General features: G+C 45.4%; 1 protein-coding gene across 3 annotated transcripts; it reads right to left on the bottom strand.

Annotated features, from left to right (window-relative positions):
• On the bottom strand, positions 1-27091 carry RNF181 (ring finger protein 181). 3 transcript variants are annotated; one of them, XM_086943377.1, is made up of 6 exons: positions 27059-27091; positions 7173-7269; positions 4141-4274; positions 2550-2665; positions 1435-1509; positions 1-668 (listed from the first exon to the last, which is right to left on the bottom strand). In XM_086943377.1, exons 2-6 carry the CDS (start codon positions 7256-7258, stop codon positions 609-611), a joined length of 471 nt encoding a protein of 156 aa, XP_086799503.1. In that variant the 5' UTR covers positions 7259-7269; positions 27059-27091; the 3' UTR covers positions 1-608. The 3 variants fall into 3 exon arrangements, with proteins under 3 accessions (XP_086799503.1, XP_086799501.1, XP_086799502.1); XM_086943375.1 differs by having other exon boundaries at positions 26889-27079; XM_086943376.1 differs by having other exon boundaries at positions 26982-27071.

The raw sequence follows: 27091 nt of genomic DNA, 5'->3' as shown, positions 1-27091 counted from the left end.
TCTTTAAAATATCAATGAACATTTAATTAAGAAAAACGTTATTGTTGTTTGCATTAACTTTTTAAAACGTCATTGTCACTGGAAATAAACTCACATCAAACACACTCAGTGACACACGTGTGTGTAGGTGTCGTACTCCAGAATTAAGGAGAAAACTTTTGGTCCATTTAATTGAAAATCCGTAGTTTCAAAGTGGTCTGTTTAAATTGTGGGTTCAGCAAACACAACTTTGATCTAGGAATGCCATGTTGTTACTTGCGATTGCTTGTTACGGCCATGGCAAGACGTCCTGATCAACAGACAAATAGAGGCTCTGCCACAGTGGAGAAAAAGACTGAACACCTAACAACACACAGGGAGACATAATTTAAACTCATATATCCTCAATGTAAACTCACTGTGGAAGTCCTCCTGCTGCTAGTGAACATTTAGGGTAAGGCCTGCTCTGAGCTTTTGAGTAAATTCATGTTGATGAAATCTGATCACCAGTGAGAAGAGAGGACATGGTCAGCCCGGTGTTGGGGTGTGTAGGCACGGTCTTCACAGAGTTAACTGATGGTCATAAGGTGAGAAGGCCTCAGATGGAAGGAAATACGCATCCAGATGTGTCACGTGTACATTGCACCATGCAGGTTCTCTAGACGGTGCTCGCGCTGCTGCCTCCGCACCTGTAAGTCATCAAGAAGCTGAAGTCACTGAAAAGGCGGAGTAGGTCTGTTATTTCTAGTCAACCAAGCCAACCCAGTTTTCTCCGCTCACTGCTCAGCAGCCAGTACACTCTCTGAACCTGTCCTCTTCATCTCACTCTTCAGCAGTTCCAGCTCTCCAAAGGCTTACCCTCTCATAAGTTCACACACTCTCTTTCAGCTCCCACCTCAGCATTTCCTGCTCTGTCTGTTTTTAGGAGCTCCTATTTTCTACTGCTCCTTTCAGTAATCAGTAAACTCCTGGTATTGCCCACTATGTTCTTCTCCTTGGCACTTCACGCTCTCTCTAATCTTAAAAGTTCTGTCTTCTAATTCCTCTCCTCTCAGTAGCTTCTACGTGCCCCTACTTTCCTCATCTCTTTTTTCCACATCAGTTCTTAAGCCTTTTGTCTCCTCTTCCTTTTTGGGAGCCCTTTTCTCCATGATGTCCTCCCAGTCTTCTCAATAATTTCTCCATTTCTACTGCTTTGCTCTTTTCTTCAATGGCGCCTGTCCTATTCTCTAGCTCTTCAGAGCAGGTTATGCCTCTGCTTCCTTTCCCTACTCTCTCTCTCTCTCGACAATTCCTGCTTTAATGCAGTTTAGTTCATCCTTCGCTTCCCTTCTTACCTTCTCCAGGTCTCTATTAAGCTCTTTTCTGCTTGAACCCTTAATCTTACTTCAGTATTTCTCCACCACCCTTGTTTAAGACAAATAAATGCGCTGGTAGAGAGGGTTCCTACATTACCTTATCCTTCTTGTACTCCTCATATTCTTCATTGTCTGTTAATAGTTCATGCCGGCACAGGGGGCAGGAGTTAGTCTGCAACAAGAACAAACTGTAAGATATAATTGGAGATCAACACCCTTTGCAAAAGCATTTGCCATAAAATCTTCTTACAACGAACCCAGCGTCATAACTGCGATCAGATGGACTGCTTGATGTTTAACTTAAGGGCCTGTCTGAGGCCTGGCCTCTAAAAACAATCAGTGAATGTATGGGTCTGCGGTGTGGGTTTCTGAAGTACCAGTCAGGGATGTGGTCAGGACCCTGTGGAATGGTACAGCCCTGTGTCATGCAATGTCAACTGAGACGGCAGTATAGGACAAGGGGGTGCAGTACGAGATCTCTACATGCAATATTGGCAGGGACGTGCAGTATAAGGCAACAATGTGTTGGTTATAGGGCGTGAGCATATTCCGGTGTGAGAGTCGAGTCTAAAGTAAGAAGCCCTGGGGTGAGACTGGGTCCTGCGGTATTGGGCTTTGGGGAAGTACATGTGTGGTTGAGGCCTATGATGAGGTTAGGCACTGGGATAGTTGGGGTTGCTGGAAAGCCCTAGGGTAGGAGGTGTTTATGGAGCCAGCGTATGAATCATGGACCCCAGGGAGCAAGCCGCTCTTGGGTTGTGGTATGTCATACGGTCAGTGGTGTTGGGTACTGCAGTGTGTATGGGACCCTGAATTTGTGGCATAGGGCAGTGGAGGGTTGTTTGGGTTTGAGATGGTTATGGGCTCCGTGGTTTGGAACCATAGGGCACTGGGTCCTGGGGTACAGTCATGCCATGGTGCGCGAGTGGTTCTGGGGTGTGAAAGGGGTCACTGGTATGTAGCCATGGGTTCTTATGGCGAGTGCATACAGAGGCACGTATTGGAGATAGCGGGTCAAAGCAAAACACATTTTACTGCGTAGAATTGGAGGGCCTGCAGGTGTGGGGAACGCCTTCATTTCACAAGATGAACACCCCTACGGCGTTTCTGCAGAAGGCATGGCATATGCTGCATTTGGCGGGATCAGTGTCCCTTCCCTTCTGGTCTTAAACATGTGCTGACACTAAGTGTAGGTTACAATGAAGCTCCTACCTTTCCTAGCCAAGGCAGGATACAGGCAGAATGGAAGTGATGCTCACAAGGCATCTTTTTCACGGTCTCCTCTTCCTCAAACTCCAACAGACAGACGGGACACTTCAGGCCTTTATCTGTTTCGTTGAAAAAAGACACGCCAAAGCAGTAAATAGAAAAGCACAGATCTCACCAGGCACAATATCTCCACAAAGCACTCATCGCTCAATCTAGAAAATGCATGTGACTAAAAAATGCGATTCATGGCAGAAAACCATAGAACAGAAAAAACAAAGGAACATAACAGCTATTTTATGGCTGGATGCCGGTTTCAAAGCATTACAAGGGCATTAGGCGATTACATTTGTTCCATATTTGTTCAATAGGTCCATATTTGTTCAATAGGTCCAATATTACAAGTCCAAAACAAGACCCATGTACTCTTCTCTATAGTACTGCAAATCTCAAAGGCAGTCTGCACAGTAAACACTTAAATTGAGTCACTGGTAGCCACTACGATATGGGATGCCTACATTCTTTCTGGCTTAGTTCAACAATTTTGCCTGGAAAGGCGGGGGTCCTCACATGTCTTCTACAGAGAGGGCGCACATCAGGAGGAGAACCAGATGATCATCTGCTTACAAAAAGGTCCTTGGTCACCCTAGACCCACCTTTAAACTTACATAAAGAAAGCTTGGGAGGTCAGCTAGGTCTCAATATACCTAGGCACTACTGTAGGAAAGGACCAAGTGAGAAGGGTGTAATTGGCAGAATACATTTTACACTTTGATCACGGGACCAAGTGAGAAGGGTGTAATTGGCAGAATACATTTTACACCTTGATCATGGGACCAAGTGAGAAGGGTGTAATTGGCAGAATACATTTTACACTTTGATCACGGGACCAAGTGAGAAGGGTGTAATTGGCAGAATACATTTTACACCTTGATCATGGGACCAAGTGAGAAGGGTGTAATTGGCAGAATACATTTTACACCTTGATCATGTCAAAGTGAGGTCTAAATGACACCAGCATGGCCCACTGCGAAAAGGAATACCTGCTTATGAGTGAGGGCTCACAGATGGCAGGAGCAAATCTTTCTCTTCTGCTCAGGAAAAGAAGTCCCTTGCTGGGGTGGTGGATTGCAGAGATTAGGCCCTCTAGTCTCTGCGGAAAAAGGAACATCTTTCTGAAGTGATGAGTCACTGATAAGCTAAATGGAGCTCTCTGGTCACTGCACCAAAATGGTACTGACTCTTGGGCAACAGGTCAGGAATGGCAGTCTTGTGGTTTTCTATTTACTGTAGAAAAGAGAGTGAAGGGTTGCAATGTTGGGTCTCTAGTCACTGCAAGAAAGTGGGTACCTATTTCGAGCAAGTCAGATAGCACTTTTTGGGATCTGCAGGAAGGGATTCCTTCTCTATAGGTCACAGATGTCAGGGTCGGGCTTTCTATCGACTGCATGAGAGGAACCCATGGTTAAGAGAGATGGGTTGCAGAGAGCACAGATGGGTCCCTCGAAGATTTGGTAATAAAAGAATGCAGCGCTCTCAGGTATTCATGTTTTGTGCATAGCAGCATGAATCGGAGGAAGAGATTGGTATCCTTTACCTGCCTGTGCCGGGGTTATGGCCACTGTAGGAAGACTCTCGACTATTTCTTTGGCCGCAGGAGGTGGCAACCTGTGATCCCAGTCCACAAAATCCATTGGACCATCCTCAAAATCCATTCCATTGAAGAGCGATCTGAAAAAGGAAAACCACTGATTTAGAAGGGCTACTGCAAGAGAGAAAGGAGAAGTGGTAAATAGTAAAAATACATCTTTGTGCATGTTGGTTTCCAGAACCAACGGCTGCAGCACAGGACAGATATTCACAACAAAATTCACACTGCCACCTACCCTGTTGGGAAGCCAAGAAAGAGTGGTCAGTGTCTCAGGCTGAGACTGCAATTATATGCCCTTCCCCCTGCTCCTTCTCTCACTCCTACATAGTTTCCTCTAACCAAACCTCTATGCCCATGTGTAGGGCACAGCTCTACTCCAAGTCCTTGCTATGTAGCCGTCCTGTGTAGGAAAGTGCCACTTTTTTACAAGGTCACCCCCAATTTTTGCCTGGTATTTGATGCAATTTTGACTGAAGTGCACTGGGTTCCTGCTATCCAGGTCCCCAGTGCCAGATAGCTTTCCATTAAACTGTACAATTGTTCCCTCAATTGGCAATACCTCTAGCACCCCCTGTAAGTCCCTAGTAATTAGTACCCCTGGTACCTAGGGCATTGGAGACTAAAGAGGGTCCAACATGTATTGTGCCACCCTAAGGGACCCCCCATCACAGTCAGAGTGCAGAGAAAAGTGAAGACAGGACATGGCATCTCCCTCCCTCTTATGGCAGGTCCGACTCAATTGCCAGGGCCAGGTTGCACTCTCAGTCTGGCCCTGCATATTAATAAGACCAGAATGATTCCAGTGGTGGGTATATTTATGCATGCACCCAGAGGGCACGTTAGAGGTGCCCCCTGAAAAACTACTGACCTCTAGTGTATTGACGGACTGGTGTAGACCAGCCTGCCACCACTTACAAGTTTCTGACCCACTGCAGGTGGGAGCGCATGCTCTCTGAGGGCAGAAACAATGCCTGCTCTGGCCGGGGGTGTTGTCACCTTCAGCAAGCAAGATGGCGAAGAAATCAGCATAACAAGGCAGGAGCTTTCAAAGGACTCTGCCACCTTTGATATGCGGCCTCGGCTTCCCCCAGGCTTGGGAAAAGGCACCACCTTCTTGGAGGCTTATTTGGCACCAGAGCGGGTGGGAAAACTAGCTAGTTAGGAGGCTTGTTCCCTATCAGGCTAGTACCACCCCTAAAGTGAGCTCCCAGATGTGAACACCAAAACGAGAATTCCGCCATCTTGGTTTTTGGTCGAATTAGGCTTACTGGGTCGCGGTTATTCCCCCTTCCCACCAGAAGTGATCATATAGAGGGTGTAGTTGCCCTAACGATAAGCAGCCCATTAGCTACTACCGGTTACTCCCCATAACACTCCTAAATTGAGTATTTAGGGGCACACCTGAAGCCAGGAACATCATTTGATAGATTCAGAAGAAGAGCCACGATAAAAAGAGAACTGAAGACTGCTGTGGACTTTTGCCACCACACACTGCCTGCCTGCACCAGTCTTGGCAATCTTGACTAAGTAACTCATCCTGCAGCTGTGCATGTGCCAAGAACCCTGGTAGACCTCCAGTCATTTGCAAACGGACAGCAATCTCCTTTGGAGTACAGGTGCTACTCCCCTGCAGTCTGCAGGCACCAATGAAGTCCGGTTTACTGTGTTGCAACTCCCCGTCTAGCCCAATACAGCAGCCACCCAGGAAGACGTATCTGTGCTCCTGAAGGTTAGATCTGTCTCACCACCGAGTGGGAGGACACCAGGACCGATCAACGCAGCACAGCACCAATACCCAAGGTACCAGGCCCCTTGTAGCACCCCAGGCCTGTTTAAGTCCAGTCGTGATTCTAACCGCACAGAGACCAAACAGCCAACCAGGGACGTCAGCGATCCACTTCCGCAGTGACCCAGCTGTCCTGATTTCTGCACCCTGAACCGGAGAGACCAACAATTGCGAAGGCCTTTAATGCACATAGCCCAGCCTACCTATTCACTCTGCACCCGAGCGCCTGCCCCGGGTCCCGAGAACGGGCTGTAGCCCCTTGCTCCTAAGACCCGTGCTACCTGAGCCGCCTGTTGAGAACTCCCAGACCTGTCCCCAAGTTCACCTCTGCATCCTGTTTTTTGGCCCCCCTCTTTTATTTTCTACCGGCATAGTGCACACAGCTACAAACCGACCAGCACCTCTGCACCCGGATGCCCCAGGACAGGTAATGAGTAACTGCTGGTGGTACTTTGGTTCTTGGTATCAAAATGTATATAAAAATACAACTTGTTTTTCTAAATTGGTTTTGGATTTATTCTTGTGTGCGTCTCATTTATTGCCTGCGAGTACAACAAATGCTTATCACTATCCCCTGATAAGCCTAAACTGCTTGCCTACACCATTACATAAGAGAACATTTAGGGTTATCATTTTTGCCTCCGTAAACCAATAAGGGTTGCCTGGACTCTCTGCACAATGTACCTCGTTTTGGTACACCCTATACAGAGCCAGCTTTCTACATACTGCCCTTATCTTTGTTTCTCCAATGACCTGAGCCCATGCTCAGTGTATAAATCCTGAGAACAATCTATCTCAAAGTTGGTGCTGTAAGCAGCGCTTAATTTCTAAAAGAATGAGTGCCTGCACCCAAACCTCTGCTCAGAAGACCATGGCCAGTGCAATTAAATGTCAGCATAAAGAATACCAAGGCTGCGTACCTTTAAAACCACCTGATAACTTTTAATCCAAAACCAGGCACTCTTTGCCCCTTTCGCTGGCCCTTCTACGGTCCTACTTTCTCACTTTGCAACATGTTTTCGGTCTTTTAGCTTTGTGTGTTTTTCCCTCTCTTGGTCCCAGGAAATGTCCAATTAGGAGAAATAAGGGCTGGTCTCCAAAAATGAGTGGTGGTGGCCCCACTGGCTCAAATTCAGCACTGGCTGTAAGTGTCAACTCTGCACCCCCTAGTCTAACCAGTGCATGGACCCACCTGGCTAGCTCCAGCAGGGCATTTCGTCGATACTGCTCCTGTGGGTCGGTTGGCTCACAGTTATGCTCGTCAAAGTACGACGCCATGGTGATCAATGCTGCAAACAAAAAAGAGCAATGAGATCAATGACACATTACCATTCAGGACCTTCATTTCTTACTTTCTGAAATATACATGCAGTGTGCAATGCTTCCACTCATTATCTTTTTTTAAATATAATGTTTAACAAGCATTTACAATGCAATAGGTCTCGCAGCATTAAAGTTTGAGTTACTGGCATTGTAAATGACAATGCTTTGCATTAAATTTTTTTAATTTGCAATTGGTATATAAACATTGTTTGTGAATGGTTAGCTGTAATGGTTAGCTGTTGCTTATGAGCAATTCATCCTTCCGAGGACGATAAAATGAGTCTCATTGAGTTGGGTAACTATAAACATCTGTTATCAGCGCCAAGATACCAAGGGTGAACGTATGCTTAACAAATACGCATGTTATGTTAGTTTTTACGTTATGTTATTTGTGTTGGTGTGTTTGCAGGGTGCTTTAGCTAGAGGCACAGATGGTAAATAAGACCGCGAGACAGGGGGCGCCCGAGGTAGTGAGACACACAGAGGAGCCCACGGGGTGAGAGGCAGAGACAGAGCGAGGAGCAGAGACAAGAGGAGAGAGGGGGGCCCGAAGCACGATGTTTGATTGATGGGAGGTAAAGAAAAAAGAGGTGACTGTAAGAGATAAGGCGATGGACACACGGACTGAGCACCAGACAGACTGACAAAGGCTCCAACAGCTGCTCTAAAATCAGGTCTCACAGAGCCCAGAGATGCTACTGGCTGCGTGCCGCACACCCTGTGTACCTTGCTGCACAGTGTACGTACCTCACTCGGTATTCCCTTTGTACCTCAGAGTGCTGCCCCTGTACACGACCCTGCTGCTCACAGCGCTGCTCCTGCTCGCCTCTCGGCGCTATCCTCCGAGTGTTACCCACCGTACCGCTCAGTGCTGCATCGTGTGCATCACAGCACAGGCTCCCTGTGCGCAGCCCACAGGACAATTGCATATACCTGACATCCGCTGTACCTCACAACATGCTACTGCTGCGCTTCTCGGCTCTATCTTCTGCGTAATTCGTCTTTACACAACTCGGCCTCTATCATACACCTCCCTGGAGGTTGCCTCGTTACCATCTCTACCTCACGGTGCTACTCGCTTTCCACGCTTTGTGTGATCTAAAACCTCCTCCACTTACGTACCTCACAGGACAACTGCCTGGACCTGCTGCTCCCGCTGTACCTCACAGCACTCCTGCAGCGCCTCTCAACGCCAGTCTTGCGCTGGACGGGCATCAATCAGCCTGCGGAGGCCCCCGCTGGAGTGCACGTCCCTGCCCTCCTGCACGTGCTCTTCATGTCCGCGCGCTCCTGCAGGCTGGGTGGCTGAGTGGGTTCATTCCCTGCTCCGGCTGCAACGAACGTAACCTGTTGCAGTGCCACAGCTGAGGCTAATAGGAGCCCGGGGGCAGCGAGCTCTCCCCCGCCCAGATCAGCCAAATCTCTTGTGACAGGCGGCATGTTGTAGGGCCCCGGGCATTAAGTGGCTACAGTCGGCAGAGGGGCACAGGGCAGGCGCAAAGACATGCCCAAATCAGCTTTAAGATGGCTGCGGCCGGATGTAATACTACGCAGCACCTCATAAGCGTAACTAAATAATAACACACTTCCTGTAATGTAATTTGTTTTTGAAGGGTCAGCACTCCCTGCATACCATTACGAGTTACCAGGAACAGTGCAAGGGGTTTCACGGCTCAAATAGCAGTCTGAGTCGTCCGGCGGAGGCGGCGGGGAGGGCTGCTGTGACGTCAGCCTAGTTCTCGGAGTCCATTGGCCCCGGCCTCGGATCTTCCACGCGCTGGAGGGCGGACATAATTCACGGTGACGCGGGCTCCCATGCCCGAGGGAGAGCCTCGCAGAGCCTACAGAACACCGGATTGGCGGTAAGTGGGACGGGGGGGCGGTGCGCTTGTGTGTGCGAGCGTGTGTGTGTGCGACGGGGGGGTCTCTGTATGTGTGCGTGCATGTATGTGCGCTCGTGTGTGTGTCTCTGTTTGTGCGCATACGTGCAGGGGGAAGTGTGCCTGTGTAGGTTTGCGCTTCCCAGGAGACAGCAGCTGGCCACAGCGAGCGCGTTCGCGAGCGCGTGGCCTGCTCCGATCGCCTCCTTGAAGAGCAAATGCGCGTGGCCAGGTGCTGTCTCCTGGGAAGCAGACCCAGCGACAATAGATCTCTGGCGGACAGCGCTAACGCGCTGTAACGCCACGAGACCTAAAAATGGACACACAAAAAGCGACATTTAATGAGATCAATATCACAGAAATCTTGCTCCATCTCATTGAAGGCCTTCCTTAGGAGATCATCTCCTTACCTGAAAAATGAAAAACAGTAAAAATCGTATCCCTTTTCGACCACAAGCTCCTCATTTTATTTTTCAACCAACTGCTTGTGGAACAACTGCAAGCTTACAAACTGCAAAATAAGCAAGCTAAATGTAAGTGGTAACATATGCACAGTATTTATATTATACTGGTGGTGGTGGGTATTATTAGCTTATTAGTGCAGTTTCTGTTAACAGTTCCCATGACTGAGAATACGTTCCCAAATGTTCCCTCTAACTGTTCGGAAAAGAAGTCTGCTTGTCCTGATTAAAAGCTGTCGGACCCTCTTCTCTGCACATCAACTGCAATTGCTTCAGTGATCACCTACACCTCAGGTGTGCGGCCACTGAGGCGGTACACTACAACTTCAGTAATCACAGGTTGCAGTGAATAGGAATACCTGATCATTACACTTCTCTAAATATGCTCTTTATTTTCAATAAAAAATTACTGAAATAAAAAAAAAAGAAGTGTTTCTCTATTTATTGAATTTAGAAACTATTCCGAGGCTGTCTGCATACGGACACATTTGTGTTTGAGATTTGGGATCTGGCAAAGCACTGTGAGAAGGTGAATTAAAACCAAACCTCTGTAGCCAGCTGTGAAGTGGTGGTATAGTGATAAGGACAAGTATAGTGCCTGGAAGAAACACTCTGCCACAGGAGAAGGGACAAAGGCTCCTCCACGCTAACTATTATTACCACCGTATTAAAATCCTTGACTTTCATAAGAACAGACAATGTAATTGATGCATATCATCATTGCTATAGCTTACTCCATCCTCTTAAATCCAAGGTGAGACTTAGGCAACTAATAGGTCCATCACATTTTGTTCTGGGCTCCAGAATAACACGGATTCTGAGACAGTGATCCTAAAATAAAATTTTGATACAGTAGTCAACTGTACGTGTGCTCTCAACTCCCTGATCACTTGTTAATGTGGTAATATTTTGTTTGATTATTTGATATACTCAAGAGCAAGTGAAAAACAACCAATACAAATACTGATTTATGAACATTTTCTCTCAACTCCTATACTGTGAAAGCCAGAGAACGCAGCATGGTGCATGACTAGATACGGGCTGTGACTTTTTTCTTCCGGTCCAGGACATGTAGCATAGTGAGGGTTGAGCATAAAACATTCCTTTTGAAGTAACTTTTTACTAATCCTAAATCACAAAGCATTGATTGCAACTAGCAAATTTATTTAAATTAGTTTATATTCTGCTATCCTATTGTGAATAAATGATGGTACCTATGGAAAAAGGAGGAAACGCCAGCTGATGGACCTTTTCCCCAAATTGTAACAGTGAGTTCAATTAACCCGTTCATTGCTAGTGACGGACCCACTCCGTCACGAGCCACGGGCGCGCTGTGCTCATGATGGAGTGGTTCCGTCACTCCGCGGCCGCTCCGCCAATGCGGTATCAATTCCCTGCCTGCGCGGGTGAATTAATGAGCGGGCGGGGCCGTGACGGAACCACTCCATCATGAGCACAGCGCGTCCGTGGCTCGTGACGGAGTGGTCCGTCACAAGCATGGTGGCGCCGCGCAACCCCCCTACCCCCAGCGCCGCCGCGGAATTACCACCACGGCCAAGGTGTTAAACCAGTAGAATAGTGCACAGTGGATTGGAAGGCAACGATGATTGAGGCAAAGCTAGTTAGTAGCATGTCCAGCAGAGCCAAAAAATCCAACTCCTACACTAGAAGTGATATTATTGGACATTTTGAAAATTACCTAGAATTCCTATACACACACACACATTATATATATATATATATATATATAATATATCCAAAACCAAAGTATACACCGCGCGTAGCAATCACAGCCGGCACAGATACACCAAGCACGGACCAAGTTTTTCGGCATTCAGATCTTTATTCGCCTGTCGATTTCATGACGTTTCGGCACCCCTGTGCCTTGCTCACATGACAGCGAAAGTGAGTGAAAGTAACTTATTTAAAGTGCAAGTGCTCAATATTGATTGGATGAAAAAAAACACCAATGGGAATGAACAACATATTGTAAAGGGGGACAATAACTGTAAAATACAGTGGCAAAACAGAATAACACTTAAATGAAATGTGTTATTGTGTTGATATATATATAAAATATATAAAAACATAATACCTATAAAATATATACATACTATACATGCCTGTAAAGATGCACACATATAAACACTACAAGCTATAATGTCAAAGGGATATTTTTGTTAAGTGCATCAAATTATAAATTATCAAGCTAAAACACTTATATTAAAGTACCTCATTTGCAACCTATTCATAAATTGATAACAGGACCAGAATAATTGGTCCCTATGACTATGTAAATACAGTGCATCTATTAAGTTTATAATGTCTGTCCTGTGTCCAACCCTAATACATTCTCGTGTTGTTTAATATTAACATCCACTAGTGATATTGCTTTATCATCTCTAACCACCTTACAAAAATAGATACATTTGACTTAATACTAATTATTCTATCCACATCTATTACCAAAAGTGACGTGTGCTCAAAAATAATTCTTATTTTTATTTATAATTTTTATGTAGTCTTTTTCTCAGAGATTTTTATTCATACCATTTCTCCCTATTTAAATTCAGAACTGCTGAAGATATTAATATACCCTATCGTTACACTAACCTATTTAACTGAGCCCAGTTAAATACATGTTTTTCAATACTTGTCACTGGCGGAGGACACATGATCAATGCAGGATATGTCAACTAAACATCATACAAAAAGACCTCATAATGTTGGTGCGTTACTACAACAGTTCTATATGGGTGGTTTTGTGTAGACAATTTTACAAACTTAAATCGTGCTACACCCATGCAGAAACAATTGCGAATGAAAAATCATATAATACGGATAAGTCCTCCACACATACTAGAGGCTAAACCTCAATGATATATATATATATATATATATATATTTTTTGTGTTTTAAGTCCAATATTTAAAATAAAGTGCAAGAATATCTGAATGTTGTTTTAACTGACTCCAGGTTTTCCAACAATCAGACAGTGGATACACCAGATTTGTTTTGACATCTTGTTTCCCTTCCTATCAAGTGCGCCCCCAAAATGTTATATGTAAACCCAGCTGACCTCTCAAGCAGTATTTGACATTCAAGCAAGATGTGACATCATAAGGTCAAAATGGATGCCCACAGTTCCCACCCTGCATATTCTGAGGGGTCAGAGAAGTCATCTTTGCCAGTTTATGTCAGCTTTTTGTTTGCTCCTGGGAGGCATTTCACACCTTTTCAAATGTTGATCAGTGGCTGGAATAAGTTTGAGAGCCAATGAAATTAGCATCCAGAAATTTTAGTCAGGGAAAGGAAACCTTCTAAACATTACTTTTCCTTAATATTTTTTTTTAATCTGACTTCACAGTTGAATTGGATTTTTAATAACTATTCAGATAGTTCTTCAATTATTTTTCCAGTTGGTCCTATTCCAGATATACAGTGTTAGGATTTTAAGCTGTACTCTGGTTTTCTACATTGTACAGATGGGCCTGCCACAGTGAAAAATAGCATTCAGGTGCTTGTCACCTTAAGGACGTTAACACACATTTCTAGATATTCTATTTCAAAATACTATGACCCTGCCTTGTGGACCACAAAGGCCTACATGGGGTGACTAATTATTCTTTAAAAGCAAGGTTTTGACCTGTCAAAAGGTTTATTTTGATAGGTCGAATTGCTATTTTCACACACCTCTACAGCCAGGCTACTATGGTAGGCCTGAAGTGATGTTTGCACTGACACTGTAGTGGATGGTACAATAGGTGCTCCACTACACCAGAAACCTTTAACTTGCAGGCCCTGGGTACATTCTGAACCATATACTATGCATTTTTAGTTAGGTTAAATATACCAATTAGTAATTTGCCAATTCGACCATGTTTAACCCTTTTACCGCTGCAGCAATTCCACTGCGGTGCGGCAGTTTAGATGAGTGGGCGGGGTCGCGTCGGCCAACGGATGTGCGCAGCACTACGGAGGTAGTGCGCGCGACGGCCGTTGGCCGACTGAAGCACGCAACGGGTTAAAGGTGGAGTACACAATGATTCCCAAACAAGGGCAATAGATGCAAAGGAAGATGAAAATAGACTCAGTCAGTACTCTATTTAAAACTGTCCAGCCGGACAGGGATACATTTTAATTTGTAAAGTTAACCCAGAAAAAATAAAGTGGGACACAAGCCTGCATCCTACTAAGTGTGTACAGACGGTCCAATGGGACAAGTCATTGGTGTGGTAGGGAACCGCATTCGCGGCTTCAATGCAAAATACCTTAAGCGAGGGTCTTGATGGACCGAGAGTGAGCGACGTGCTGGAATCAGTGCGTCTTCACTTGTGGCACGTGGATGCGGTTCCCTACCACACCACTGACTTGTCCCACTGGACCTTCGATCTCTCGAGACCCTTGCTTACGGTATTCAGCATTGAGACCGCGGACGCGGTTCCCTACCACATCAGTAATTTATCCCACTGGACCTCCGGCCAATTTTCGCCTCTCATTTACCTTAAAGGACACACTGCTGCGGTCCCCTAGTGGCATCTTATTTCTTTTCTTACGGCAATTTTATTCAGACATGTAACACTACGTTCAAAAGGGATCGAAAAGCTTTTCTCATTGATTTTACTCATGTGTAATGGTGTCTTAACACATCTATGCTTGTGCTATTTGAATATATAACATACAAGCATTCGCTCTGCCTGAGCCTGTTTTAATTTTTTGTTTTAAGTTTGTGCTATATATACACACTTAGTAGGATGCAGACTCGTGTCCCGCTTAATTTTATCTGTGTTAACTTTACAAATTAGAAATTATCCCTATCCGGCTGGACAGTTTTAAATATAGTACTCACTCTGAGTCTATATTCATCTTCCTTTGCGTCTATTGCCCTCGTTTAGGAACCATTGTGTTTAAAACTCATTACTACCCAAGGTCCCTGACCATTTGAATTGGGTTCCATTGTCCTTTATAGAATAAAGGTGTAGTACAGGCACTTTACCACTAGTTAACAGCGTTAAAGTGGACACAATTCTAAATACAGCAAAAATATAGAGTCCATAAAAGGCAAAAAATACCGGGTGACCACATAGAAAACGTGGATTTCCTACAGTAGGTGTGCACTTATGTGCACTGGGGATGTCTAACTGGGCTTGAAAATCAGGATTGGAGGAGCAGGGAAAAGGTTGCCTCATGCTGCCAGCCGAGGTATTCTCAGACACTGAATCCACAGATCAATCACCAACCAGATGTATCCAGGAGGTATAAATGACATCCCTGTCCCACAAGAGCCCTACCTGGCCCAAGAGCAACAAGCTGACAACACTTCTACCACCACTAGCGCTACTACAAAAACCGTCCTGGTAGCAAGTTCCCCAGATACATGTTACATAACAGGGGATATGAGGCATATTTTAACAAAATTACAATTTAGTTGAAAATTGTCTCATGACCCGTCCTGCATCTTGGCACGTTCACTGTTGTAGAGATTTCGATGCACACTGGGTGACATTATGTTGATGTTAAAGCCTTGCCAAAGCAAACAGTTCTGACTTAAAAGTGAAACAGCTTCCTCACCAATGAAGGAATTCTACTTTTTAGCAAGGCCTATTTTATTTTCCAGTGCATTTAAAAAACAACAACTCACACGATAGTGGTCTTAAACAAAAAACGTTGCAACTGTGTTACTTAAAAGGAAAGAGATGAACTTCTGCAGAACGTTTGTGATGCAAATATTTTTTAATCTGGTTTTTCCTAGTTGTGAAATTGAAACTGTGCAATCATGCATTTGTCAAATTTCTGACATTATGCGAGGCTTTCAAAGCAGGCTCAATAAAGAATGAGCAACGAGGGCATACTGCAAGGACCCAACACCATGCCGTTCTCATCACGAGTATGGATTTGCTTTCCATTCGTATGGGCAAATGGTGAACAGTTAACATTTAATCATTACCTCGACCGACCCTGTTCTCAGTTATTGCTGCAGTATAACACAACATATATTTTAAGGTGCTATCTGTGCTGTACTTTATATATACAACGAAAGATGTGAGAAAATATAAGATCTCAAACGCATTAGAGAGTGGTGAAAAACAGACTGAAAAAATCATGAAATCACAGAGTTTTACTTACACTGAATAAATAGAGGAAAATCAGTCGATTCCAAATCTCTGCTTAACAATGGGCTCAGAAGACATTTTTGCAATCTTGCAAAGGCTTTACGTGCTCACTTTACACTGTACTAGCATAGCTAACTCTAAATGTGTTGCTACAGCAGCATTGTGCATGAAAATTGTGCAGCAGCTCTTCTGTGAATTTTTGTATGAAAACCCAACCTGGGCCCGCGTTTTTGCAATCTACATTAAATGTCAGAACGCGAAGATCAGGGGTAAAAAGTTAGGGTAGAAAGTAGCAGGAATATTTTGGAGGAGTCACTGACGCCCTACTAGAGAAGTAGGTAGTTACTCACAGGGATACTAAGACATCTATCAATAAAACCTATTTCCACCGATGCCCTGCATATAGTGGATGCTTTAATGGTGACGAAATGTTGGGTCCCCAACATTCTTTAGATGCAAGGAGGTTCGGTGAACTATGGACTGGCCGGCTGCTGTTATCCCGGGGCTCTGCCACATGAAGAAGGGAAAATACCGTCAAACTCTGGAAATGACATTGCAGGCGTGACCTCAGCAGGCAATGACTACACTTTTTGCTGTGCTTCTACTCAGCCATGCTATTTCAAAGGTCAACCAAGTGTGTGCACGTCCGGGGATGCATTTATACGCCTCTTATGTTTTGAAGCAGTCTGACAAGTGGATGTCTGGGTGATTGTGATGCCACTGTAATGAAACTCCTTTAATCACCTTCACTGCGGCGGCTATTCCGCCGCAGTGCTAAGGGGGCAGGGGGGGAGGGCGCTCGGCGCGCCCATGCTGGTGACGGAACCGCTCCGTCACCAGCCGCGGTTGCACTGTGCTCATGACGGAGCGGTTCCGTCACGGCCCTGCCTGCTCAATGGAACGCTCAGCGCAGAAGCGGAATCCGCGCCGCGCAGGCGTGCCGAGCCGGCTGTGACGGAACCGCTCCGTCATCAGCACAGCGCGACCGCGGCTGATGACAGAGTGGTTCCGTCACCAGCAGGGGAGGGGTTAAGGTAACTTACCAGACAGACAACAAACTTAACCTGCATTTTGTTGTCAAGCTATGGAAATAAATTATTGCTCATAATAGACATAGCATCAAGGAAAATGTTTGCTGCATCAGGCCATGTTATGATTCAGATCCATTTCTCAGACCTTAATCAACTGCTCCTGGCCTTGCATGTTGTTCAGGTGGGTAAAGACGCATTGCTCAGGTTAACAGAATGTGACTGTAATGAAGTGTTTACAAATTACTTATCGACTGCGGCACATGTGTTAAGTAGCAATTTTATACAAGCCCACATACTGTTGACGACTGTGTGTACTTTATCTCAAGTTATTTTTATTTGGTGCAATTTTAGATCTTACTCGGGTGTTATACCAACTGCCGTGCCACCTAAGTATTACTGTGGTTAAGAAGGTTGAATATTATGGAGTCAGTAGTATCTCCTTCTGGGAGGATTGGAGAGACACATTCGAAGCCTACTTAGAAGTGGAAGGTGATGAACTATTTGTAACCAGCTACAAATAAGTGTTGTTGAGACATATTATTTTAGGTACGAATTACCAGAACCAATGGCCAGGTGTGCTGAAGATGTGGATGAGGAGGACGGTTCATTTGTGTAAGTCATGCATGCACTCGAGGATAAACTATAAGGCAAAAAAATAAATGTGTAGTGGAGCAGCCAAAGTATTTCTCAAGGGAACAACAACCTGGAGAAATATTGGACAGTACATTAGTTTTAGGTATTCTTGCTTACACATGCAAATACAGAAATTTCCATGAGGAGATTAGTAGAGATCAGTTTATTAATAGAGCTAATAATCTAAAAATACGAGAGAAACGTTTAAGTGTTAAAGATCCTACCTTGAACTAAGTTATTCAAATTATAAAAAGATTGGAGAGAACTTCAAGACAGAAGAAGGCTCCGAATCAAAAGGACAAGACGAGTGGGTGTTAGCAGGATTAACATGTCCAAGAGCAACAAAAAGGGTGAGCTTGAGAAGAGTGTGAAAATGTAAAGTGACATACATGAACATTACCGGCGCCATCTTGCATAGCGAGAGCCTCTGCATACGCCTAAGCGGCAACCATCTTGGACATCGCGGCCATTTCGTACTTTGCTGGTCACCTATTTTTCACCCTGATCCCGCTGTCCTCCCCAGCGCCCTGACGAAGCATGGGTAAATGTGCTGGGGTTATAAAACCTTGTCATCATGACCGTGCCCCGGAGTCACTTTCCGCCCTACACCCGCTCGTCCTTTCAACCTCCGTACACGGGCAAGCCCTCCTGATAACCCCTCTCACCGCACCTGGCTGCTCAATCTGGTCCCAGTCGCGAACCGGCCCTTGCGGACAGAAGTTTATTGCCCACACACAGCAGGACTTGTTGCCCTGACAGAGGGGCCTGATTTAATCAATGGCGCGAACCCTTCGACCTGACCGATCCCACATGCCCTTTTGATCCGGCCGAAATATCCAGCTGCGAGATAGCGATCACATGTTAGATCTGGGTGGGGGACGACTGCTGCTGGGTTTGAGTGGGAACCTGCTTGGGGCGGGAATTCCGAGGATGTTTAACCTACCAATAAACGGATGCCAATGTGTATAAAAGACCAAGCCACGGAGAGGCAGTTAGAGCACCTCCCGAAGACATTCCGGTGTCCGAGTTGATGTGTTCTCCTCTGGAGAAATAAACTTGTTTCTTGTCTTCCAGTTTCCAGCGTCTGCCTCGTTATTTTGGTAGATATAAGAAAGTGAATCCGAGGTGTTTCAGCCAAGCATCATTGGTAGACTTAAAAGAAGTTTCTGCTTTTCACAATTGGCGGCCAACGAGGGGCCCATCAGCGACACTTGGGTCCGGTAGAGAAGTCCTAACGACGGAGTGAACTTCTAAACGATTAGAGTGCACCTGCCCGAGAAAGACCCTTGCCTGGCTGCCGATCAACTGAACTTCACCGGTTCCGAACGGACCTCTCTCGAGTGACCTACGGTCCTGGCTGGGACCTCACAGGAGTGCCGGAAAAATCGGAGTAAGAGGACGATCGGGCGCTGGAAGGGGAAGACAAAGAACTGTCCATACGGTCCGGGTAAAGTCGTGAAAGAAAACAACTGTTATTTGATTGTTTGATTGATTGTCTTGGAATTGTTTTTGATTGAATACTAGTATTCCGTTTTGGGTTATTTGAGACATTCCCTGCTTGTAAACAACGACGAATAGGAAAATTCTCTCTCTTTGCAGACAGCGAAGGATAGGTAGTGCAGACTTTTTGTCTACTTGAGTGTGAGATATTTATTTTGACCGTTAAATACGTCATGCCTATCTTCTCTGGATTATTTGATCATTGATTCGGCCAGGACCGTTTATTAGAGGTCAGTCATCAGGCACCACCGGAGGGCATCCCTAATAAGGACATGTATGTAAAATATGGATTAACCACTGTAGCTTATAGCAAACTGTGACATAAACGCACTAGGGAGGACCGAGAGAATCAGTGGCCACTGACGCGATCTCTCGACCCCGCTAAAATGAAAGCGCTAAAAATAGCCCTTCACAAAAGAAAACTACACCAACTATGCTTGATAGCTTCAGTTTGTGGCAAAGAGAAGCAGCCCAACGGAAGAAAAGAGACGAAGCTAGATTAGATAAGGAAATGCGACAAACAGCTCACCTAGCTTGCAGAAAGTTAGAAAAAGACATAAAAGAAAGAGAAACTGCTCGAAAAGAACAAGAGTCAAAGATTTCAGGTCAATACCCTGTTAGAACACCTGCAACTCTTTACCCCAGAGTTTCCAGCAAAACAAAGAGTAGATGATGATTTGTTATTAGGCTTACCGATCATCTACATGCCACCTCCTTATGCCCCTACTCATCCTGTAGTACAACGCCAGGAACCCCAAAGCATAGCCGAAGGTAGCACCATTGCCTCGGTCCACACGGCCTCTGTGCCGACCGAGCCTCTTGTGCCTAATGCCTCATCAAAAGACACCTCAGTAGGAGTCGAACCGAAAGAGATAGGGTTGCCAAGGGTCCCGCGATGGAGTAAGGACGAACGAGCAGGCATTGAGAAAATAGTTAAATCCCTCGTAGATAGAAAGGAGATAGAAGAGTACATAACCAACATATGCAATTCCTATGTCGAGAATCACAGGCGACAATTTGTTGTATGTCTCTGTTACCACACTCTCACTGCTTTGAAAAATACAAAGATGTAGGGCCCGAACGACTCATGGCTTTTTATAGGAATATAGATACGGGAGATGGAAATGACTGTGATGTGGCGGATCTCTTCTCGTACACACTAGAGGTATTCCGCCACCTCATGGAAAAAGAACGGGTAGTCAAGGATAAGACATCTATAATGGCAGGGCTCCCGACAGAAAAACCAGATAACATGATGACTATAAAGGAAGCTGCCCCTTATTGGATCCCCACTAGAGGGCAAGGGAATAACGACGATATAAACCACCAGGATGCTGAAGGAAGGGTGGTCTACAATTGGGTACATCAACCCTGGAATAGACAGGACATTCTGACGTTCCGTAAATCTTTACCGGATTTACGAAAGAATCCCACCGCATTTTACACCGAGTTAGGTACCACCCTGGGATCAACCATCATGACGCTTGCTGACATCGACTTATTCTTTGGGTTATGTCTGCCAGCAGATGTGTGGAAACAAATTAAGAGGATAGACCACACAGAGCTGCTCGGTCACACCTGGGAACAGCTCGGTGTACTAGACAAACAACGAAACCCTGGTCAGAAACCGGTAAAAGCTATATTAGACCTCCCCGACAAGATAGTACAGAAAGTAAAAACTATGATCCCGGAGAGAAAGATAGACTGGTCCATAGTAACCGCATGTCGCCAGAAACCACAAGTTATTTCGGAGTATTTCTCCCGATTCTAATCGGTGTTCTCTGATTACAGTGGACAAGACATGTCCACCACAACCGGACACCACTTGTTTGTGCGGAATTATGATAAAGGGCTGCTGCCGGAAGTATCGCAGAAGCTACAGACCAGCGAAAGCAGTTGGGCAGCCTCTAAACCAGCGGCCATCCTCCAAATGGTCCAGTATTACGAGCACCAGAAAAATAAAAATGATAGGGTCACTGAAAAGAAAAAGAAGGATTTGAAGGAAAGAGTTATGATGGCACAGCTTCAAGGGGTGAATACAGTAAGGGAGCAATACAAGGGAGGATATCAATGGAATGCCCCTAGAGTGCAGCCACCCAGAAATGATTCATCAACGCTATACACAGGACGTCGGGACTTAGGATATGATCAATGTGCTTTTTGTAAAGAGTATGGACACTGGAAGTCCCAATGCCCGGTTCTGTTAGGAACTGGTAGGGGCAGAGGGAAATAGTAAATGGACAGAGAGGAAGAGGACGTGGGAGAGGGTACATGAATGACGCTAGCGAAGAAAGGCAAGGAAGAGTGAATGCATTTGATCACCCCAGACAGAATCAGTACCAACAGTCAGATTACGACCACACGTACGACTTTGCATAGGACAGCCAAGGGCAAGGGAGGGATCCAGTCGAGCTCTATGTTGATCAGCAAGGCCCTTATGTTACTGCAAAGGTCCTGGGCACAAAGTCGCCATTTCTGGTAGACACAGGAGCAACACGTAGTGCACTATCCAAACGACTGATTCCAAGGGCACCCTTGTCTGGCTCACATGTGACCTCAATAGGATTTGATGGTACGCCCTCCACCAACCCTTTGTCCAAACCGATCCCTTTTAATCTTGAAAACAATGTTACCGACACAACATTTCTTCTCTCCTCCAACACCCCAGACGCCATTATGGGTCTCGATTTGTTGAAGCATTTCTGTGCGACTATCAGATGTTCGCCGGTCGGGGTACAAGTCATCTTTTATGACAACACCCAACACCAAAGAGATAATCCTTCCCAGTATATGTATCCTATTTCTGAGACAGACACATCCCTACTAGACACGTTACCATCGCACTTGTGGGCTAGGACTGATTCAGACGTGGGACGAATGATGATTGACCCAGTACACGTGACAATACGACAAGACGCAACACTACAGAAAGTGCCACAGTACAAGATATTACCAGAGGGTGAGAAAGCACTGACAGAAATCATACACTCACTGGTAGAGGCAGGGGTGGTAGAAGAGTTAGTGAGCAATGTGTGTAACAGTCCTATTTTGCCGATCATAAAGAGACAGAAAGAGGGAGATGGGAAAGCCTACCGCTTTATCATCGACCTGCGAGAGATAAACAAGATTGTAGTGCCACAGTATCCAGTAATTTCCGACATCACCACCATTCTGACCCTAATTTCGTCTACTGCTACCACTTTCACCGTCATCGATCTCAAAAACGCATTCTTTTCTATACCTATTCACAAGGACAGCCTGGCCACAAGCAACGCCCCTGTGCATATTTCTCTGCCACCCTCGACCCTGTAGCCAGAGCGCTGCCGGCGTGCTTGCGGGCTGTAGCAGCTGCAGCTGTGTCAATACGTCAGAGCGAAGGAATAGTGCTCTCCAACCCAATCACCGTGTTAGTACCTCATGCAGTCGACACACTACTGAACCAGACAAAAACACAACATTGGACTAGCGCCCGACTGACAGGGTATGAGTTGACCCTACTAGCACCACACATCACTCTGAAACGATGCACCACCCTTAATCCAGCCACATTGCTACCCCTACCGGAGAACGACCTTAGAGTGTCTCCTTTGCACGACTGCGTGACACTGACTGACGAACAAACAAAGAGTAGGGTAGATCTCCGTGAAACGGCCTTTTCAGAACCAGATGGGGAACTATGGGTAGATGGCTCGTGCATCCAACTGCCAGACGACACCACCTCCGCTGCACACGCTGTCACCACAGCCTGAACCATTCTAGAGACAGCCTGCATTGCCCTACGATCCGCCCAAGCAGCAGAGCTCATTGCCTTCACACGAGCATGTATTTTAGCCGCTGGAACGACAGTAAACATATACACCGACAGCCAGTACGCCTTCGGGGTGGTTCACCATTTTGGGCTCCTGTGGAGAGAGAGGGGATTCTTGACTTCACATGGTACACCCATCCTGCATGGAGATCTAGTCTCTGCCTTGACTGAAGCAGTCTTCCTCCCCAAGCAACTAGCAGTGATTAAATGCCAAGCACATAAGAAAGTGACAGATCTCATTGGACAGGGAAATGCACTAGCCAACGTTACTGCCCGAGCCACAGCCGAGAACAGAACCACAACGCGAATGTATGTGACCAGGTCACAAGCAGAACAATGGACTGATGCTAGAACCACTGTAAGAGAGATACAAACGACAGGCACACAAGATGAACTGGCTGAGTGGACACGGGTGGGGCTAAAAGACGAGGAAGGCTGCTGGAGGACTAAAGACGGGAACAAATGGCTGTTACCCAATGCCTATCTGATCCCCATATTGCCCATGGTGCATTTACCTGCACACATAGGATCTGCCCCCATGACCGAACTGATCACCAGGGTATGGCATAATGGCAGGATAGCAGAATCGCCAAAACGCCTAGTGCAACAATGCATAGTATGCCTACAACACAACCCAGGGAAAGGGACATTTGTACCACGGGGAGGGTTTGGAGTCCCTGACCACCTCTTCAAAATCCTCCAAATGGATTACATCCAACTAGAAAGGTGCCATGGTCTAAAATATGTTCTAGTGATCATGTGCGCCTTTAGCAAATGGGTGGAGGCATACCCCACCCATGAGAATATCCCCTTGGCTACTGCAAAGGTATTACTGAAGAAGTTCTTTCCCTGATACGGCCTTTGTAGAATTTTATGGAGCGACAATGGCCCCTACTTCATAGCAGAAGTAATACAGAAAATACTGAGGGGGTTGGGGGTGAAATAAAAGTTCCATGCCGTCTTCCACCCCCAGTCAGCGGGCCTGGTAGAAAGACACAATGCCACGCTAAACTTGAAACTGGCAAAGATAGTAGCAACGACTGGGTTGAAATGGCCCGACGCCCTCCCCTTGGCATTGCTGTCAATGCGCTCCACCCCAACCAAACACTGATTAACCCCGTATGAAGTAGTCTTCAGAAGGCCTATGAAAATTTGGGCGGCACCAAATCCAACCACCATTAATGATGCCCCGGACATATTAATGTCCGACTATTTGTTTAAATTGACGAACAAACTAACCCTTATCCACCAACAGGTGCAGCAAGCCAAACCAGACATATCCAGGGGCCAGGGACACGATATCAGGTCTGGAGAAATCGTACTGACAAAGAACTTCCAGCGGACGAAGAGTCTGGAACCCAGGTGGACGGGCCCCTGGCAAGTCTTGATCACCACCCGAACTGCTCTTCGAGTGGAAGGAAAGCGAAACTCGCTTCATGCACATCACTGTAAAAAGATCTCTCCGACATTGACAACCCGCGAGGAAGTGGACGTCCAAGAAGAGATCCTGAGGAAAGATCGACCAGCCCTGAGTTGCTACCCACAAACAGAGACACTTGAACTGCCAGAGTTTCCCGACCCCACAGTACCATCCAAGAAAGAGTACAACTTGAGATCAATGAAAGGAGGGTGTCTCGACAAACCGGCCATAAGAAGTGGATTTTGACCATAAAGACTGGTCGATGGCAAGTGCCAGTGGAAGTTGCAAGGGAGCTATTAGTGTGGCCGATTGAAAGACAAGTACAGTACAGTACAGGACAAATAGATTAAGGAGGTCAGATGAAAGGAAGGGAAACGTTGTTGATCAACTATAAAGTAGTGGAGCAGGAGTTAGCAGTGCTGAAAGGCAATCTATTTTAAGGCAATAAGCTAACGGTACCGAAGACTGTGAGGAAAAGATAATGAACTGTTGCAAGATGGTCATTTTGGCATTGCAGGTATGAAGACAGATGGCTGCACAAAGTACCAAGAACTCATAATTTGGTAAACATACACAGAGAGCAGACAGTGGTGGAAAATATACACACACACAAACAGAAACGTGAGCTCACAGCAAAATATATCCATAGCGACAAGACTACAGTGAAGGTATAGATGCACACGTTTAGTCATAATAAAGAAATAAACATGCAGATGCGACCATCAAAAAGATATTTACTGCCAGCATGGTCATAGTAAATACACATATAGACTGTGTTGATGTCACAGAAAAGATAAACATAGATATAAGGTCTGAATAAACAAACACCCAGGAGTGATGATCCAGTGTTAAGTTACTGGCAGTTGTATAGCACACAGTCCAGCATTTGTAAAGCCTTGTAGTTTTGTCAACTGAATGAGGATGTGATGCTCACCACGCAAATCTAGGATTGCCACCACAGAAAGCTGTCCTACTGAATTCTGCTATGACATGTTCTTGGCCTTGTGCTCTATTTGATATCTGGTCAAGTGGCAGAGTCATGTTCGATGATTTTTGTGTGTTAATTTCATTGTAGAAGAGCTTTTATCAATTGCCTATGCAACTCTTAGTATAGTAAGAGGCCCTTTGCACTGCGATTAGAGAAGATCATAGAGTTATTTAATAAGATTTGAGGGCACAGCAGGGCAGCAGTCACAACCATAAAATCACAGTGGAAATGTGTATGGAGAAGTCACAACAGAGTTATGCACACATCTAAGAAGCTACAGTAGACATAGGATGACTAGACATCCAGGTTTTGCCATGACCGTTCCGGCGTATCAATGTTTGCCTGCTGTATTTCTGTAAATACATCACATATCCAGTTTGTTTTAACGAGGTGGAACTCAACACTTAAGAACACAAGTCGTCCTGTGCACCACTAGTTAGCAGGACTTACCAGGAAGCAATCTGAATGGTACAGGTTCTGTGTAATTACATGGTTATAATGCCACCCTAGATATATAGACACTGGTGAGGTTACTGTGGTGTAGTATCCAAGTTATTCCCGTTCCCTCTATGTCTGAGCCGGTGTTTGGAATGCTGGAAGTGAATGATGTAATAGAGTGCTGGGGAAACAAAACCATTTGTTGAAGGAAGCAGATGGGTTTCCTTACCTGGCTTTCAGGTCACTGAGCGTGCATGACCATAAATCCTGTGTGCATAAATGTTATGAATAGTCATTGTGAGTTGGCACACATGTGGTGGTAGGGCCTCATATCCGAGGAGTTTGATGGACTTGCAAGTCTTGGACTATTTGGCAACAGTATTGTGAAATATTAGTCACAACTAGTTGTTGTCATCTTTCTTTGTCTGAAATTAGATGTGGGGAGCCTCATGTCTTGACTGTGGCAGAGATTCTGTGACTGCTATTTGTTGTTGTTGTCGTCTTTGTGCTTGCTCTGCATAGTGTTGTTTGGTAAATGTTTTAGCCAGAATTGTTGGACACTGAGTAATTGTGAATGATTGTACTTCACCTGCAAGTGAATGGATTTTCTTTGTGTTGTTTGTAAGAAAAGGAAGTGTATAGTATTCTAGTGGTCCCCAGTCCCTGCTGGTGTCTGGAAGAGTGAATGATATAATAGAATGTTGGTGTGTGCTGTTGAGTAAAAGCTGGGAGATAGGGAGTTCGAGGGAGATGGAGTCCTGAAGGACCTATCTTCTGTATTCTAACATGAAATGAAGAACTCATCTTCTTACCCGAGTGCCGACGGGCTTTTATATGAATACCTGCCATATATGACTACAATAAGTAGTCACAAAATATAAGGTACCAGTGGACAGACATACGCTCAGTTGTGAAGTGACAGAAACATTATATACCCAACTAAGCAACAGCTTTCGAGGTAGTTTTTTATGTACTAAAACTTGGCCCACGGTATTAGAGCACTTTACATGAGAACCAGATTACTTTACAGATTTTCCTAAAAGATTAAATTAAGTGATTTTACCACAATTGTTTGCTGAGCCGAGGCTTATTTCCAAGTTCCTAAACCAGAGCTCACTGGTATTTAATGTACTCCTGATGTGCTCGATTCACTCCTGTTGTGACCGTTCGCTAACTGTTCTCTTGTAAAGTGCTCTGATTCCCCCGGACCATATACAAAATAGATACAAATAACCGTTAGGCTACTCTTGCCCCCAGCTTTTTATGACAGTAGCGATGTACGTATAAATAACAATGAGCTCTGAGTAACATACCGAAATTCCAGTAGAGAAATCTCTTTTACAGTGTGCCGATTTCTCCTCTCAGGCCACTGCGGAACGCTGGGATCACAGCAAAACTATACTTACTTCCGATCCCTGGTGTAGGATGACCAAGCTACTGCAACAGTCAGACAAGGTACAAGAAGCAGTCATTACAAACTTACTTCCGGTCCCAGCTCCAGGATGACCCAGCGCCT

This window comes from Lissotriton vulgaris, chromosome 11, assembly GCF_964263255.1.
Source record: "Lissotriton vulgaris chromosome 11, aLisVul1.2, whole genome shotgun sequence".
Taxonomy (NCBI): domain Eukaryota; kingdom Metazoa; phylum Chordata; class Amphibia; order Caudata; family Salamandridae; genus Lissotriton; species Lissotriton vulgaris.
The sequence above is the reverse complement of the archived record's forward strand: the minus strand, read 5'-3'. Positions and strand labels throughout refer to the sequence as shown.